General features: G+C 39.5%; 1 protein-coding gene across 1 annotated transcript in view; it reads right to left on the bottom strand.

Moving 5' to 3' along the window:
• Positions 1-8,748: 8,748 nt before the first annotated feature.
• LOC122539626 (rho GTPase-activating protein 23-like) overlaps positions 8,749-19,566 on the bottom strand; it is a 266,170-nt gene continuing 255,352 nt past the window's right edge. The window contains exon 25 of the mRNA XM_043674624.1: positions 8,749-10,416. Coding sequence (XP_043530559.1) covers positions 8,749-10,416 — 1,668 coding nt within the window. The remainder of the gene's footprint in view (positions 10,417-19,566) is intronic.

Genomic DNA, 19,566 nt, shown 5'->3' with positions numbered 1-19,566 from the left:
CTTTTTCGGGGGAAAACACATGAACAGATGATATTTTGCCATCATGGGCAATGGGAAAACATCAATGACCATTGAGACATTTGGGATATAACACTAGTATGCTTCCAATTAAACCTGTTGGATTATAACCTGGTATTGTGTGATTTTTAATTTTGTACACCCTAGTCCAACACCGGCATCTCCAAACTGGGATATAACACAGGAGCTTTGACTATGACTTATTTTCTCAACCATAGACTGCTAATTCTTGTCAGACATATTCTTGGTAGTTTCATTGACTGTTTCATTATATGACTGGCACCTTACCATTGTCACTCTTTTTCCCCATCTCCAATAATTTCATAACTAAGAAAAAGTGTTAAAAGGAATTCTTGTGGTGCAAAAACAAGAGCCCCACCTCTGAGTTTGTCTTACTTTAGGGCCACTCTGAGGGGCATGGGCTGACCTTTATAAGTGAAGGAGGGGTGTGTCTTGAATCCAAATCAAACACTTGTGGCTCATTTGTCCATCAGAAAAGTTGATGTTTGACCTCTGCTAGGGGGTCTTTGTCAATATAAACTATCTCCACGATACAACAACCCACCTTTTAGTATTGAAAAGCCTAACACCACAGGAAGAAAGTGAGCACGGCAGATGCTGGCTATCAGAGTATAAGAGTGTGGTGCTGGAAAAGCACAGCTGGTCAGGCAGCATCCGAGGAGCAGGCGAATCAACATTGAAGAGCTTATGTTTGTAAAGTCAATTCTTCTGCTCCTCGGATGCTGCTTGACCAGCTGTGCTTTTCCAGCATCACACTCTTTGACTAACACCACAGGACCCTACCCCATAACACTGGTTCAAACCAATTTTTTCCACCCTATCCAAAGCCTGTTTGGGTGAGACATATGTTCATGCAGATAGTCAGCATGCACAGTGAGTTTGGAAACTATGCTTGGGAAAATGTATTTTCATATGCCTTTGTAAAGTGGAAAAATACTTTCTGGGCAACTCAGGAAGAAAAATGAACAAGAACATTCAAATCTGTACAGTTCCCCAATCTAACAAATCACAACTGACCTATGCCATATCAATGAGACTTTGTAGCCTCACAGGGACACAGTTCCATCTTCACAGAATTACAGTCGTGACCAACTATTAACAGTATTTTTATTCAACTTATTATATAATTAACAAATAATAAAAATAAAAATCCACACAAAACTTTTGGGAGGGGAAGTCAGTTTATTTCCATTTTTTAAAAACAGGATGATGCATTATTTAAAGCATCTTCTTTTCAATGTACATTTACAGTTGTAAACTCAGAAGTTCATGCAGAATCTAACAATATCACATTGTTCTTTTATGGCCAGTTGGCAAAGAGGAATATCAATTTATATATCTATGTTACATGGCTTTTGTCAGAGTTGACATTCTAGAACATATTTACAAAATAAGCAGTTAACTTTACAGCAAGTTTGCATAATTCAATAAACTGCACATTGTATATGGAGAAAGGTCATGTTGACAGCTTTGTTCAACGTTCCATTGGAATGCCTGATTTTTTTGTTTAAAATGGAAGCTCTGAAATGTTTGCCTGTCAAACAATCTCAACACTGCAGGTAAACAGCAACATAAAACAAATAATAATAATACAAGCTGGAAAAGTTCAGCTAAAACATTTCCCTTTAGGCATCAGGTCTTATTAATTTCCTTCTTGGAGTGGTATAACGTTTCTTTTGACAATATAGCTGTTGCTCCTTTAACCAAGGGTTGGGTAATCAGTAGTTTATTCTCTGCCTCCATGCTACTCTTACTCAATCCTACCCTTTCCCATTGCCCCTACTCCTCTCCTTCCTGTGGTTTCAATCCAATTGCTCAGGATCAAGGTGGTTTAATTTGATACTGGATTTTGGACCATTTGGAGTCTATGTTAGGATAATGCAGTCAGTCATTGGCACAAATGTGTACAACAAGCAAACTGCGTAACAGGTGTATCACACAGTTCTGTCCAGACTTATTCCAGCATTGTTCATGGAAAGCAAAATGCAATTTATTTAGAACTACATAGAAAAAAAACTGCAGCTAGGAAACATTTATATATATTTTTTAAAATTAACAAGTTATATTAACATAAACCCCATGGAGTCTGAAAACAGACCATTGTTAAGAAATGACTTGAAAACATGAGGCACTTTCCAGGGAAACGTAAATAAAACAGAGTTAACTACAATTAGAGATTACAACTCAAACTTAAAACCATATTGAAATGACTGTTTAAGGTGCATTTGCACATCATGGGGTAATGTTCAATTTCATAGACATTATGCAGAAAATATTTTCACAAACCCTCAAATATTCACAAGGTATTTTTAAGATGATGTCATGAGAGAAATATTTATTAAGATAGCTTTTGGCAAACCTTGATCATTTTGGAAGTGGATCTTGATGAATATAATATTTTAGAATAAACTGTTATGAAGCAAGAGTCCAGCATAATGTTTTTAAATCCTACACCATTGGTTAAAGATGAGATCTTCATTTAAAGCCATGTTTCTACAGGAATGAGCCATAATCTAAACTGCACTGATTTAATACTTAGGGAGAAATACCATCTATTATCCGAGGAATTTCTGAACGCAGTACCCATAAAATGTTCAGTATCAAAACAGTATATTTGCCAACTTAATGCACCATGTTTGCAAAAGCACCAAATTACACAATACAGCTATTTCAGATCGCATTGAACTCAATCTTATTTCACATAACTAATGAAATAACATGAACTTTCATTACTGAGGTACAGGAGACAAGGGGAATCATAACATTTAGGCTGTTTTGCTCAGTAAAGTTGAGTTTGAATCCAGTTAAAGTTGTCACTTTGTCAAATCAAAGAGGTGTGACTGAATACTGTTAATCAATACTCTGGAAACTCACTGAGAAGTAGAATATGCGGTTACCATTTCTCTTATTAAAAATACCCATTACGCTACTTCCAAAACCACAATTTATCTATCTGCTCATCCTTTATATTTTCTAATCAATGTAATCAAAAGTTATTAAAGCCCTCTGAAGCAGGAAAGACTTGAACATGGGCCTCCAGGCTCAGAGGGATACTACACAAGAACCCCTGCTTATTCATTATTGCATATCTTTCAATGCTAAGCACCTGAGTTATTATGTGATGACATTTCATAGCCCTCGAGCAAAGTGTCTGTTTGTAATTTAGTGACTTTTAATGCAGAAACATGACATTAAAGTGAGTTCACTTCTGGCTCTAGTTAGAAGTTTTTAAAAAAAATGCATTTTAAGGATTGTTACTGAGTTTTTAATTCGACCGGAACAAGCCGTAGAGCAATAGTATCGAAAATTAAAAATTCAAGTAACAGTAGAAACAAAAAAGTGCACAAAAGCACTAATGTAAACAATGCAAACAAAAATATATTATATATGTTTTATATATACACACATATAGGTTAAATGATCAATATTCAATAAAAACCATACAAATTCATTTAGCCTCAATTATAATAAGCTAAAAGCATCAGGAGCCAGTTTACATAATAGTTTGTTATTTCTCCCTAACTAACTGCCAAGTTTAGCAATGACTGCAATGTTGCAATTAATGTTTATGATATACAGTATCAGATCAGCCATGATTTTAAGTAAAGATGGAGCTAGCTTGAGGGGACATATGGCCTACTCCTATCTCTTACACTCTTAGAAATTTAGTGTAGTTGCATTATGCTAAGTTGTAACAGCAAAACAATTTAAATGTAGATGTCATCAAGGTGTGAAAAAAAAGGCTGGAATTTTTCAAGCCAAACTCAAGACATCAGAAATCTAAAATAAATGCAGTTCTACATGAACTGTTCATCCCTTCCCCCCAAAATAGAAAAGCTTTCAAAATGTAAAATCAGGAAAGGGGAGAATTGCTAGATTTACTAATAGTAAATGGTTAATGTGGTTTCTAAACAAAAGAACAAGTAGTTGACCAATTAAGTGCAACATTTGATATGGCAGACTGTTGGCCTAACTAAGCCAGGTTCAGGATAACAAACAAAATAACAACTGTGAATACTGTAGATCTTTAAAAAAAACAATTTGCTGGAGAAATGCAGCAGATCCGGCAGCATTTGTGGACAGAAAGCAGAGATAACTGTAGTTCTAAAGAAGGGTCACTGGGCTTGAAACATTAACACTGTTTCTCTCTTCACAGATGCTGCCACACTTACTGAGTTTTGCTAGCAATTTTAGTTTTTGTGTCAGGTTCAGCTCTCTCTCAGCTAATCCGAACTGGTGAGGCCTTGATACAAACCTCTCATGCACTTGCGAAGAGTCAAAGGATACTAATCTTGTTGAGGTTTGTCCCCTTTACAAACTAAGTGATGGACTAGGGAAATTGGCATAACAATCAATGCAGCACTGAATTAAATTGGACAGGTCCTGTAAAGGAGCTTGAATCCATAATCTCGCAATTAGCATTTTACAACAGACCTATTATACGTTGCAGTGGGTGGGGATCAAAGAGCATGAGGAACTGTAGATTCTCCTGACAGTATGTACTCAAATGGACTGAATGTTTAATCGATCTTGAGAGTGAAGCGCATGAACACAACTGGGTGAAGTTTCAAGTTAAACACGTGTCCTTGTCACTTTTCGTTGATTGATGGTGTGTATGGGTTTAGAGAATTAAAGGGTTGTTTCCATACAATAAGAACATTCAAGTCAGGGACACAATACAGAGCCTGTGCCATTTGTTTCAAAAGTACTGGGCAGCTTGTGAAAAAGGTAGTGTTCACTTTGTGCAGTTGCTCGTTGCCTGAGTCATGGAAACATGCTGTTTTGGCAGAAATTTGGAATTAGTCTAAGTTATCTACTTTTAACTGAGTTATTAACCACATTGCCATTCTAATGCCATGACAGTTTATTTAACATGGTGCAGAATATACAACTTAATTGTGTTGTGTTCAACCAGGCTATCCAACCTATAATTGATAGGAAACAGACAGGCCATCCCATGAAACCAGGGTAAAATTACCCTTTTATTTTGGACTAATTATTTGACCTGTTTGAATTTTCTGTGATGCAAGTTTAGAAGAATCTGATCTTATCAGTTACTCATTAGTGAATAAATCTCAAAATGCCAAGACCTGCTCCTATCAGCAACTTGAGATAGCTGTTCAGTTTACCACTGGCTTATGAACTTGCATGATGTTCAACTGAAAACCTCTCCAAAGCATAAACCCATCCCAATCTCATGTGTGAATTAGTGCAATTATTAGTATATTCATGTGATCCTGTGAAATGTCAAGGTGCTATTAGCATGACAAGTGATCAAGATAACAAATTCATAAGCACAAGTTAACTAAATGTTATTTCTAACTTGAAGAGGAGAAAAGATGTGGAATGTTTATGCTGGAAAACAAAATGGGTGAAAAATGTAAAAGAATTCTATGGAAATAATTTTCCAAAATTAAACTTTTTTTCGCATAGGTCCCTTAACAAAATCATTTTTTATTTCTTTATTACACCATCTGGTCCACCAAAACCGCCCAGCCGCACTTCAATTGCGTGATCAACGTTCCAGAAAGGATAGACCAGTTTTGAAGTATCGATTTTCCAATGGACCAGCAGATGTGGTTTGTAGTTATTTTTGGTGTGCAAAGCCGATGTTAACTGGCATTTCTGTACCTGGTTGAGATCAATTAGCTCAGCAAAGCCAGGGATAAAGACCAGAATCAAGCCTGAGACCTTTCTTACCAAAACCAGTCATGGGGCTAACCAATTGGAGAATATCTGAGGATACTTTTGAACTCTGTTGCGACTACAGACAGCATGTAGAAAAGATGTGAACTCCATGATACTACACTGCCCCTTTAAAGGTGCAGAGAGTACTGGACATTAAGTACTACTGCATTGTGATTAATATCAAATTTATGTTCAAATTCATACTATACGTTTTACATATCAAATAGTAAAATGCCATTAAAAATCTATATTAAATCAGCATTGACTCTATGAAAAACTATTTGGCAAATGTTTTAAACTATGTTTCAAATCATATTTACATCAAAATTCTATATCACACACTGGGACCATCCTGTTATTATGATTAAAAAGATGCACAATTCACAAAATACTTCTCTCACTAATAAAGACAATTTACCAGATATTTTAACATAGAGACAGCATCCACAAAAGTGATATTTTAATTAAGTAACAAAATGTTATGTTTTCTTGTTAGATTGGGAATCAAATCTTTAAGTTAATAAATAAATACAAATTATAAATAATTCAGTGATTAGTGCATTAGTTGTAGAAAAATTTTAGTTACTTGTTTTAAGAGAATAGGTTTAGCCTTTTTACAAATTGATTTCTTAATAACTAAATATAAATTAAATCTGTTTTGGAATAATATAAAGTTAAATTGAAATAAGCAGAACTTATTCTTGTATAGGTTAGAAAACTCTAATCAACTACCCAGTGATGAGAGTTCCATTACTGAATTCTGTAGCAAAATTTAAAACAAATTCAAGCACTGTCAACCAACCAATCTGTCCACCACTACCAATTCATTCATTTTCTGATGGTCAAAGATTAAAAAGGAGGAATGGACAACTTCAATTGTCATGAACTTTATCTTCAAAATTATACATGGATTTGGAATGCCCCCTTGGCTGTGCTTGTTTCACCCTGTAATTCCTGTGGAAGTGCAGCAAAACCCCCATTTTGGAAATGAATAAAATTTACACCACATTTCTAGAGAAGTTATGACAGCAGAGTGGATACAGCTGCAAGGAACTTCCTGGCCTAGTGCTTCACTTCATTTAACATCCCGGTAACCATTTACTTTCAGCCTCAAGCACTAAAATCACCTACTGTTGATATTTTTGCAGAGCTCTGATGGTTGTACATTATATTGGTTTCTGGTTGAACTATTTAATTAAGGATGACTTTCTAACACAATTGGTTATTGGAGGAGGGACATTTAAGCCAGTCAAACATGGTTTTATTCTGATTGCTTCTTCAATCTACATGCTGTCAAATTCAGAGATAATCTTCATCAATGGAAATCCAGCAATTGGTGTCATCGAGCCATTGAACAGACTGGACCTACGCCTAAGGCTATTAAACACATCTTAGTTGTTCTTACAGTCTCACAACAAACATTTACAGATCAGCACAGGCTGTAATGTGGCCATCTTCATCAGTTCTCAGTCAAGGATGGTGTCCAGAAAGGGCAAAATGCAAGAAAGTGAAGTGGCAAAAATGATAAAATATTTGGCAAATAAATATCAAATTCTATCAATATTTAAATTCAGTGAAACAACACTTGGATTTGTGACCCACTCAGCAAGGTTCAACTACAGCAAATCTGATAAGAAGTGCTAACTTTAAAGTCAAATCCAAAAAGAGTAGGAATTACAGGACAGTATAACAAAGATTTCACTGTGAGATAGCTATATGCTTCTACAATTCAGTAAAGTGAAACAGTTATATTTGCCTATAATTGTTATATAATGCTATTTCATTAATTAGATGTTTTTTTGCTAGATAGAAGTTTAACCATGACTCTCAATTCTTTTTTTTTCTTTTCCTAACCGAAACAGAGAGATGACAAGTTCTACATGCAAAAGATGCAAAACAAGTGAAACATATTTTCTATAGATCACGAAACACTCAAATAAGACAACTGCAGTGAATTCCAGGCCAACCATGTTAAATTGAGCAGCCAAATAGAGACTTGTAAAATTAAAATCTACTGATAATAGCAGGAGGAGCAAATTCAAAAAAATGGTTTCTTTCATACTAACTATAAAAGCGTGAACAAAATGCTCAGCTAATTAGCCCATAGTTGTGTTAACACCTGAAAAGCAAATAGAGATTAATGTTTGGGTAAAGGTCCTGCAACAGAATAGTTAATTTATGGGTCTCTAATTTAATTTGCTGAGATCTGCTATATAGTTGGAGTACATGATGTGGAGGTGCTGGTGTTGGACTGGGATGGACAAAGTCAGAAATCACAACACCAAGTTGTAGTCCAACAAGTGAATCTGACTTCATCTGATGAAGGAACAGCATTCCAAAAGCTTGAGATTTCAAATAAACCTGTTAGACTATAACCTGGTGTCATGTGGCTTCTGACTTGGTTGGAGAATGGCCTATATTTTCAGTTTGTATTTCCTTGACGTTTGTAAGGGTCATTGCCTGCAGAAAGAACTGTACCAGGATTCTTAACTGCCAAGTGGAAACTCTTGCTCTGTATGCCTGTGGAAGGAGACCAGTAAAATCTGCAAAGAAACTGTGTAGGGAGCTGAAAAGACCATTTTCAGGAGTTTTAATGGCATTTGTTTCAGTTACAGCAAGAGATCATTCAAGGCTCTGCAGCAAGTATTCTTAATGAAAAAGAATTTTTTGTTGAAGTCATTTAAAAATAATTACCTGTTGTTATTTGCAAAAAAATGCTATTAATTTTTAAAAGAGGAATATTTTGAATGTATCTTTAGCATACTTCCTAAGAGGAGAAGAGTGAAAATTAGAAAAATTCAAAGTAACATAGTCAATATTTCACAATGTGGAGACTGTTTGAGTGAGGGAAGACAGTAAAAGAGCAGTAATTACTGTTACTCTTAACCTGGAATACTAGATTTTATTGTATAGTTTATCTCTAAAGGAGAAGGCATCTTTTCTAAAACTAGTTAATTGGGGAAAAAGACAAACCTGTAAATTGGCCTAGCTCCTGAATGTTTTAGCCCAAACTAATTTCAATCAGAGGTACTGATGGAATCGAGAGGAGGGTGCATATTTCTGAGTCTTTGTGCCGGTTTCAGACTTGGCAGAATTCGAATCACTGTCTCTAGCTTGGCCTGATGTCAAGCCAGTTGATGGGGAAGACGGTGATGTAGGGTGCTGACATTCTGAATTGTTATTGCTATTTGAATGCTTATTACTGGGTCCTGGTTGTTGAGGTTGTAAGCTACCAGTCTGGTGAAACAAACAATTTTTTGATTCTAAATCAATTGGTTGTGAGTTTCCTCCAGTATCTGAAGTTTCCTTTGAATCAACATTTTGCTCAAACTGATGCATGGCACATAGTTTGCCCAACCTGTGGCCACTGTCTTTGCTTTCCAGTGGTTTATCCTTGCATTCTCTAAAGTTAAACTCTGATAAGTCATTCTGCACCACTACTGTATGTCTCCTCCTAATGTTCTTCTTTCTCCTGGTCTCTGGAGAGTTCTGTTTTCTCAGCCCCACCCCAAACATATCATCTGCTGAAGTTTTCAATCGCAGTTTCGTGTGATCAGTCAGTGCTCGTTTTGATGTTTGGGTTACATCATTTTTGTCAGGATCACACTTAAGGACATTGTGCTTGTTGGTGGGATTGGGATAATTCAAATTATCTAACAAATTGTCGACCATTGGGGGGTCATTATCTTCATTGATTTTTGGATTAAAGTCATGTTCTGTTTTTGGTTTAGTCAACTTCTTTCTAGCCAATGTATCACACTGAATTAATTTGTGAGAATTAAAAGACGGTCTACTGTTGAGCTTATGTACTGGAATCCCTTCTTTGTCAGAGCTTGTGTTGCTGTCTGACTCACGGCGACAAAACCTGCTTCTTTCCTGCTGTGAGCATGAGACCTTGCCTGGTAGAGTCCGTATTAGATAGCTACTTTCATTGTCTGTTTCGACAGGACCTCCGCACTCACTGATGAGCTCACTCCTTTCATCATCAGCTTCATCACCCCTGCTTTCAGCAATCGATTGTACCTCAGAACTGAAGTTGTGATCTAGGGTTGTTACTGTGGACGAAATCGTCGAATATCCTGAAACAACAGAGCTAGCATCAGTGGGAATTGTCTCTCTGTGCTCCACCTGCCACATCTTCAGCTTGGAACTTCTGGAAAACATTTCACTATTACAATGAGACTGAGAACTTGCAATGGTTGTCTGGTTATCTGTACTGTTTCTTCTTTCTGAATGCAATAATTTGAGGGAAGTTTCTTCCTTAAATGAACATTGAAGGCCAACAGAGGATGGAGTACATTGTGGAGATGAAGAGTTCAGAGTGGGTTCATCAACACTCTCCCATTGGGATCTTTGAATGTGGTCCTGCTTGGAATTGTCAGATTCTCCTGACATTTTTTGAAGTTCTTTATTAGCAATAGGTTGATATATTTTCTGTACATTTCTGTTCCTAGTATTTGCCAACTGTTTCTCCTTCTGTTCAGTTGCATCCTTCTGTCTATCGGCTCCTGTTTTGTCTACTGATCCTTCCTTGTTAATAGCCTTAGTAGGTTCATGTTCTGAATCATCATCTGTGCTACTTTCAAGCACTTTTGCCTCTTTTTGTTTTTTTCTCTTACGGTTGGCCGCTGCAAAGATTGACATCATCAACTCCCTGTTGTACAGATCCTTTCTGGATCCCCATGATCCCTGTAATTATGCAGAACAAAAATTAGTTCCCTTAATATTATTTAAATGTTACTGAATAAGAATATATTATAGTAAAAGTTACATTTTGAGGAAAGATTCTTCACCTTAACTCAGTTCTACTGAAGGGTTTGTTCTCAAAATGTTAACTGGCCTTTCACCTGATTTATTATCTGCAAATTTTTCACATTTCTGACTTTATCTTACTGGTGTTTAAATATAAAGTCTGTTTGCTTTTGTGTAAGCAAGTAAAGTTGCCATAATTCCACAGAACCACAGGGCTGCTCTCTCATTAGAGAGACAACTGCTGGTGAGTTTAACCTGAGGGTCGCTACATCTCAGGCGAGGGGACAGATTGAGAGGAAGGACATTTATGGTAACCTCAACCAGTACAAGCTGCTGGCATCATTCTGCATCACAAACGAACTGACCAGCCAACTAAGCTAACTGAACCCCTGCTAATGAAGCAGAAACACAGAGGACATATAAGGATTAACCTGTTGGCTGGACAGGTGATGTGCTGTAGCTATATGATGTAGGAGCTGGCTGATCCCATTGTGAACAGCAGTGATCACATCTGCAGCAAGTGTTGGTTGCTGGAAGAACTCTAGAATCTGAGCTTCAAATAGTGCAGCACATCTGGGAGGGAGAGAGTTACCTGGACGCTTTGTTTCAGGATGTAGTCACACCTGGTAGATTAAGTAATTCAAATTCAGTTCGTGATCAGGGACAACGGGGTGTGACTGTAAGTGAGACAGGTAGGGGGATTCTGAGTTCAGGAGTGGAGGATCCTCAGCCCTTGAACTTGTCCAACAGGTATTAAATTTTTGCTCCCTGTATAGATGAGGAAAAGGGCCAAGGACAAGGTGAGCCAGCTGACCACGGCACCATGGTGCAGAAGGCCATTCAAGCGTAGGGAGCAAAAAGACAAGTAGTTGTTATTGGGGATTCTATAATTAGGGGGACAGATAGTATCCTTTGCGAGCCGGATAAGGACTCTGGCAAGGTGTGTTGCCTGCTCAATGCTAGGGTGCAGGACATTTCTGACCGGTTTGAAAGGATATTGGAGCAGGAGGGAGAGGATCCAGTTGTTGTGGTCCACATTGGCATGAACAACATAGGCAAGGCTAGGAAGGAGGGCCGCTTTGGGGATTATCAAGCACTCATAAGGAAACTGAAGAACAGGTCCTCAAGGGTCATAATCTCTGGATTTCTGCCCAAGCCACACACTAATTGGCATAGGCATAAGAAAATTAGGGAAGTAAACATGTGGCTAAGAGATTGGTATGAGAAAGAGGGATTCCATTTCATGGGACATTGGCATCTGTTTTGGAACTGGGGGGGGGGGATCTGTACCAATGGCTCCACCAGAACCGAACTGAAACCAATGCTTGTGAGTCAGGGGAAAGGGAAAGGGAAAGCGACAGCAGCAGGGAGTATGGAGTCAAGTAAAAAGATAAGCAGCAGGTTAGCTTGTGTGCAGGGTTTAAGTTCAAGGCAGACTAGGATTGAAGCAAAAAGGAAGTCGATAACTTAGGATATATTACCAGAGATGTTGGAAGTCATAAGGATAAGAAAATTAGCATTAAGGCGCTTTACCTGAATGCTCATAGTATTTGCAACAAAGTAGATGAATTAACGGCACAAATAATCGTGAATGATTATGATGTGGTAGGCATCACAGAGACGTGGTTGCAGGGGCTTCAGGACTGGCAGTTAAACATCCAAGGATTTACAACTTATCAAAAAGACAGGAAGGTGGGCAGAAGGGTTGGGGTTGCCTTGTTTGTTGAGAATGAAATTAAATCTATGGCACTGAATGACATAGGGTCATATGATGTGGAGAGTGTGGGTGGAGTTGAGGAACCACAAAGGCAAAAAAAACCATAATGGGAGTTATGTACAGACCTCCCAGCAGTGGTCAGGACCAGGGGTGCAAGATGTACCTGGAAATAGATAGGGCATGTCAGAAAGGCAAGGTCACTGTGATCATGGGGGACTTCAATATGCAGGTGGATTGGGTGAATAATGTTCCAGTGGATCCAAAGAAAAGGAATTCATGGAATGCTTACAGGAAGGCTTTTTGGAACAGCTTGTGATGGAGCCCATTTAGGAGCAGGCTATTCTGGGTTTAATGCTATGTCATGAGCCAGACTTTATAAAAGATCTTTAAAGTAAGAGAACACTTAGGAGGCAACAATCATAATATGGTAGAGTTCAGACTGCAGTTTGAAAAGGAGAAAGCAAAATCAGATATAATGGTGATACAGTTAAATAAGTTAATTAAAGGTCATGAGAGAGGAACTGATGAAAATCAACTGGAAGCAGAGCCTAGTGGGGAAGACAGTAGAGTAACAATGGCAGGAGTTTCTGGGTATAATTCAGGACACAGTAGAGGTTCATCCCAAAGAAAAGATAGATTATCAGGGGAGGGGGTGGGAATTAGACAGCTATGGCTGACAAAGGAAGTCAGGAAATGTATCAAAGGAAAATAGAGAGCCTATAAAGTGGCCAAGAGCACTGGGAAATCAGAAGATTGGGAAGACTACAAAAACAAACAGAGGATAACAAAGAGAGAAATAAGAAAGGAGAGGATCAAATATGAAGGTAGGCTTGCTAATAATATTAGAAATTATAGTAAAAGTTTCTTTCAATACATAAGAAACAAACAAGAGGCAAAAATGGAAATTGGGCCACTCCAAATTGATGCAGGAAGGCTCGTGCTGGGAGATAAGGAAATAGTTGAAGAACTTAATAAATACTTTGTGTCAGTCTTCACAGTGGAAGACATGAGTAATATCCAAACATTAAAGGGCAGTCAGGGAGCAGAGTTGTGTATGTAGCCATTACAGAAGAGAAAGGGCTAGAAAAGCTAAAGGTCTAAAAATGGATAAATCTCCTGGCCCCGATGGGCTCTATCCGAGAGTTCTAAGCGACGTGGCTGAGGAAATAGCAGAGGCGTTAGTTGAGATCTTTCAAAAGTCACTGGAGTCAGGGAAAGTCCCAGATGATTGGAAAATTGCTGTTGTAACCCCCCTGTTAAAGAAAAGATCAAGACAAAAGATGGAAAATTATAGGCCGATTAGACGAACTTCGATTGTAGGTAAAATTCTAGAATCCATCGTTAAGGATGAGATTTCTAAATTCTTGGAAGTGCAGGGTCAGATTAGAACAAGTCAGCATGGATTTAGTAAGGGGAGGTTATGCCTAACAAACCTGTTAGAATTCTTTGAAGAGGTAATAAGTAGGTTAGACCAGGGAAACCTAGTGGATGTTATCTATCTAGACTTCCAAAAGGCCTTTGATAAGGAGGCTGCTGAGTAAAGTGAGGGCCCATGGTGTTTGAGATGAGCTACCAGCATGGATCGGGGATTGGCTCTCTGACAGAAGGCAGAGAGTTGGAATAAAACGTTTATTTTTCGGAATGGCAGCCGGTGACAAGTGTTGTCCCCCAGGGTTCAGTGTTGGGGCAGCTATTCACTTTATATATAAATGATCTTGATGAAGGGACTGGGGCATTTTGGCAAAGTTTTTCAATGATAGGGAGTTAGGTGGACAGGCAGGTAGTACTGAGGAGATGGGGAGGCTGCAGCAAGATTTAGACAGTTTAGGAGAGTGGTCCAGGAAATGGCTGATGAAAGTCGACGTGAGCAAATGGGAGTCTTGCACTTTGGAAAAAAGAATACAGGCATGGACTATTTTCTAAATGGTGAAAAAATTCATAGAGCCAAAGTACAAGGGGACCTGGGAGTGCTAGTACAGGATTCTCAAAAGGTTAACCTGAAGGTTGAGTCAGTGGTTAAGAAAGCAAACGTAATGCTTTCATTTATATCAAGATAGTTGGAATATAAAAGCAGTGATGTGCTTCTGAGACTTTATAAAGCTCTAGTTAGGCCCCATTTAGAATACTGTGTCCAATTTTGGGCCTCACATCTGAGAGTGGTGGGCTTAGATTAGATTAGATTCCCTACAGTGCGGAAACAGGCCCTTCGGCCCAACCAGTCCACCCCGACCCTCTGAAGAGTAACCCACCCAGACTCATTCCCTTCTGAATGATGCAACGAGCACTATGGGCAATTTAGCATGGCCAATTCACCTAACCTGTACATCTTTGAACAGTGGGAGGAAACCGGAGCACCCAGAGGAAACCCACGCAGACACGGGGAGAATGTGCAAACTCCACACAGACAGTCTCCCGAGGCTGGAATCAAACCTGGGACCCTGGTGCTGTCAAACAGCAGTGCTAACCACTGAGCCACCATGCCGTTTGTGGAATTCATTGCCATGGAGCGCAGTGGAGGCCAGGACGTTAAATGTCTTCAAGGCTGAGACTGATAAATTATCGATCTCACAAGGAATTAAGGGCTATGTGGAGAGTGCAGGTAAGTGGAGTTGAAATGCCCATTAGCCATGATTAAATGGCAGAGTGGACTTGATGGGCCGAATGGCCTTACTTCCAGTCACGTGTCTTATGGTCTTATTAAGGGACTACCTTAATCTGTGGCTGGAGGCAGGGTAATAGAATTAAAGATACAAACAAGTTTACAATAGGAAAGTATCTACCACTTAAGAGTCATAGAGCTATACAGCATGGAAAAAGAGCCTTTGATCCAACTCACCCCTGCTGACCAGATATCCTAAATTAATCTAGACCCATTTGCCAGCATTTGGCCCACATCCCTTTAAACCTTCCTATTCATGCACCCCACCCAGATGCCTTTTAAGTGTTGTAACTGTACCAGCCTCCACCATTTCTTCTGGTAGCTCATTCCATACATTCACAATCCTCTGTGTGAATAAGTTGCCCCTTCGGTCCCTTTTAAATCTTTTCCCTCTCACCTTAAACCGATGCCCGCTAGTTTTGGACTCCCCTACCCTGGGGAGAAGATCTTGATTATTCAGCCGATCCATGCTCCTCATGATTTTCTAAACTTCTATGAAGTCACTCCTCAGCCTATGATATTTTAGGGAAAATAGCGCCAGCCTATTCTGCCTCTCCCTGAAGCTCAAACCTTCCAAACCTGGTAACATCTTTGTAAATCTTTTCTGAACCCTTTCAATTTAACATCCTTCCTACAGCAGGGAGACCAGAATTAAATGCAGTACTCCAAAAGTGGTCTAACTAATGTCCTGCAACATGACCTCCCAACTCCTATACACAATACATTAACCAATAAAGATATGCATGCCAATGCCGCTTTCGCTATCTTTTCTACCTGTGACTTCACTTTCAAGAAACTTTGAATCTGCACTTCAAGATCTCTATTCAGCAACACTCCTCAGGACCTTACCAAAGAACAAAGAAAATTTACAGCCCAGGAACAGGCCCTTCAGCCCTCTAAGCCTGAGCCGATCCAAATCTACTGTCTAAACGTGTCGCCCAATTCCCAAGCATCTGTATCCCTCTGCTCCCCACCTACTCCTGCATCTGTCCAGATGCATCTTAAATGAATCTACCTGCCTGCCTCTAGCTCCTCTGCTGGCAACGCGTTCCAGGCACCTACCACCTTCTGTGTAAAGTACTTGCCGCGTGTATCCCCCTTAAACTTTTCACCTCTCACCTTGAAAGCGTGACCTCTCGTTATTGAATCCCTCACCCTGGGAAAAAGCTTATCTCTATCCACCCTGCCTATACCCGTCATGATTTTGTAAACTTCAATCAGGAATCCCCCCGCCGTCTCCTTTTTTCTAATGAAAACAAACCTAACCTACTCAACCGCTCTTCATAGCTAGCACCTTCCATACCAGGCAATATCCTCAAATCTTCTCTGCAACCTCTCCAAAGCGTCCACATCCTTTTGGTAACGTGGCGACCAGAATTGTACACAGTATTCTAAATGCGGCTGAACCAATGTCTTGTACAATTTTAACGCGACCTGCCAGCTCTAATACTCAATACCCTATCCAATGAAGGCAAGCATGCCAAATGTCTTTTTGATCACTCTACCAACCTGCATTGCCACCTCCATAGTACAATGGACCTGAACACCCAGATCTCTCTGTACATCAATTTTCTCCAGGACTTTTCCATTTACTGTATACTTCACTCTGGAACTGCATCTTCCAAAATGCATTTGTCTGGATTGAATTCCATCTGCCACTTTTCCACCCAACCCTCCAATCTGTATTCTTTGACAGTCCCTTATGCTTTCTGCCACTCCACCAATCTTTGTGTCATCTTAAACTTGCTGATCATACCAACAGTGCCCTCTTCCAGATCATTTGTGTATGTCACAAACCACACTGGCCCCAACAATGACCCCTGTGGAACACCACTGGTCACCTTTCTCCATTTCGTGAGTCTCCCTTCAACTACTACTCTATGTCTCCTGTTGCTCAACCAGTTCTTTATCCACCTAGCTAGAACACCTTGCACACCATGTGACTTCACTTTCTCTATTAGTTTACCATGGGGAACCTTATCAAACACTTTACTAAAGTCCATGTATATGACATCAACAGCCCTTCCTTCATCTATCAACTTGCTCACTTCCTCAAAGAACTCTATTAAGTTGGTAAGGCACGATCTCCCCCCACACAAAACCATGTTCCTATCACTGATAAGCCCATTCTTTTCTAAATATAAATAGATCCTATCCCTCAGTACCGTCTCCAGCAACTTTCCCACCACTGACGTCAGGCTCACTGGTCTGTAGTTACCCGGAATATTCCTACTATCTTTCTTGTACACGGGGACAACATGAGCAACCTTCCAGTCATCCGGCACCTCACTTGTGTTTAAGGATGCCACAAAGATATCTGCCAGTGCCTCAGCTATTTCCTCTCTCACCTCCCTCAGCAACCTGGGATTGATCCCATCCAGTCCTGGGGATTTGTCCACCTTAATAACCTCTAGCCTACCCAACACATCTTCCTTACTTGTGTCAAAGTGATCCAAACTAATCAAACTTCTATCTCTAATCTCACCATTCATCATGTTCTTCTCCTCAGTGAACATTGATGCAAAGTAATCATTCAGAATCTCACCCATTCTCTCAGGTTTGACACACAGCCTTCCTTCATTATCCTTTAGCGGACCAATCCTTTCTCTAGTTACCACTTGCTTCTTACATAAGAATAAAGTGCTTGGGATTCTCCTTAATTCTACTCGCTAAAGCTATTTCATGACCCCTTTTAGCCTGCTTGATTTCTCTTTTAAGACTGGTCCTACTCTTCCGATATTCCTCCAGGGCCCATTCTGTTCTTAGCTGTCTGCTTCCTTTTTCCTCTTGGCCAGAAGGATTGTTGACATTTACACAGTTCAAAGGAAGAACAGAATATTGTAATGCACAGCAGATCTTTCAGTGTCTGAAATGAGGAAGGCAGCTTAATGTTACACAGAAGACCCACTAGGAGTTCCCATTTTAGGTATTAATCTCATTTGGATCACAACTTTGTTTCTAGAACAATGTTGAGAGTCATCTGGGATACATCAGTTGTAGGAATGAGCCCTTTTCACTTTAGCTGCCAGTCTTTGCTTGTTCAAATTAACTGATATGTCTTGGACATCGATTTAGAGGGAATTTCATTTTTCAAATAAATGGTGCCACTGTAAATTTGCTATTGTAAATCATCAAATTTTAGGATAACTGCTTCATGAATTATTATTGTATTACATTTTTATAATTAAATGTAGAAAGTCCTGCTCTGATTTGCCTTTCCAAAATGCAGCACCTCACATTTACCTAAATTAAACTCCATCTGCCACTCCTTGGCCCATCTGATCAAGATCCAGTTAACTCTGAGGTAACCTTTTTTGCTGTCCACTACACCACCAATTTTGGTGTCATTTGCAAACTTACTAACCATTCTTCTATATTCACATTCAAATCATTTATGTATATGATAAAAAGCAATGGACCCAGCACAGATTACTATGGCATACCACTGGTCACAGGCCTCTAGCCGAAAAGCAACCCTCCACCACCACCCTCTGTTTCCTATGTTCGAGCCAATTTTGTATCCAAATGGCTAGTTCTCCCTGTATTCTATGTGATCTAACCTTATTAACCAGTCTACCATGTGGAACCTTGTCAAACGCCTTATCGAAGTCCATACAGACAATATCCTTTATCAATCCTCTTCATTATTTCTTCAAACAAAACCCAGTCAAGTTAACGAGGCATAATTTCCAAAGTAGAAAGCCATGTTAACTATCCTTACTCAGTCCGTGCCTTTTCAAATACATGTAAATCCTGTCTCTCAGAATCCCCTCTGACAACTTGCCCACCACACAGGTCAGGCTCACCAGTCTATAGTACTCTGGATTTTCCTTACCACCTTTCTTAAATAAGATGGAAAATTGTGACTGTAAGAGCTGTTCCTTTTTTGCAGCTTTTTCAGTGTTGGAGCTTATTTCCTTGGTTTCTTGGGGCAGTAATTTCTATTTCCTAAGCTGTTGTGCTGTTTTGGAACTTTGGGGAAAAAAAAAGATCAAAACAGTACTTTAAAACAAGAGGGAGAGCAGGTACCACGTGGGAGGGTGAGGAGTAAATGACAGGTGGGGATGGAGCCCTTCACTTCACATGTGATTCAGGGTGAGCATGCCAATTGGACAAAAAATTGGCTTAATGGCACGAGACAAAAAATGACAGTGCAGGGAATGGCAGCCGGTGACAAGCGGTGTCCCATAGGGTTCAGTTTTGGGGCCGCAGCTGTTCACATTATATATTAATGATCTGGATGAAGGGACTGGGGGCATTCTAGCAAAGTTTGCCGATGATACAAAGTTAGGTGGACAGGCAGGTAGTACTGAGGAAGTGGGGAGACTGCAGAAGGATCTAGACAGTTTGGAGGAGTGGTCCAGGAAATGGTTGATGGAATTCAATGTGAGCAAATGCGAGGTCTTGCACTTTGGGAAAAAGAATAGAAGCATGGATTACTTTCTAAACGGTGAGAAAATTCGTAAAGCCAAAGTACAGAGGGATCTGGGAGTGCGAGTTGAGGATTCTCTAAAGGTAAACATGCAGGTTGAGTCCATGATTAAGAAAGCGAATGCAATGTTATCAATTATCTCAAGAGGGTTGGAATATAAAAGCACAGTTGTGCTACTGAGACTTTATAAAGCTCTGGTTAGGCCCCATTTGGACTACTGTGTCCAGTTTTGGTCCCCACACCTCAGGAAGGACATACTGACACTGGAGCGTGTCCAGC

This window comes from Chiloscyllium plagiosum, chromosome 33 (genome assembly GCF_004010195.1).
Source record: "Chiloscyllium plagiosum isolate BGI_BamShark_2017 chromosome 33, ASM401019v2, whole genome shotgun sequence".
NCBI lineage: Eukaryota > Metazoa > Chordata > Chondrichthyes > Orectolobiformes > Hemiscylliidae > Chiloscyllium > Chiloscyllium plagiosum.
Note: the sequence above shows the minus strand (reverse complement) of the source record. Positions and strands in the feature narration are given on the sequence as shown.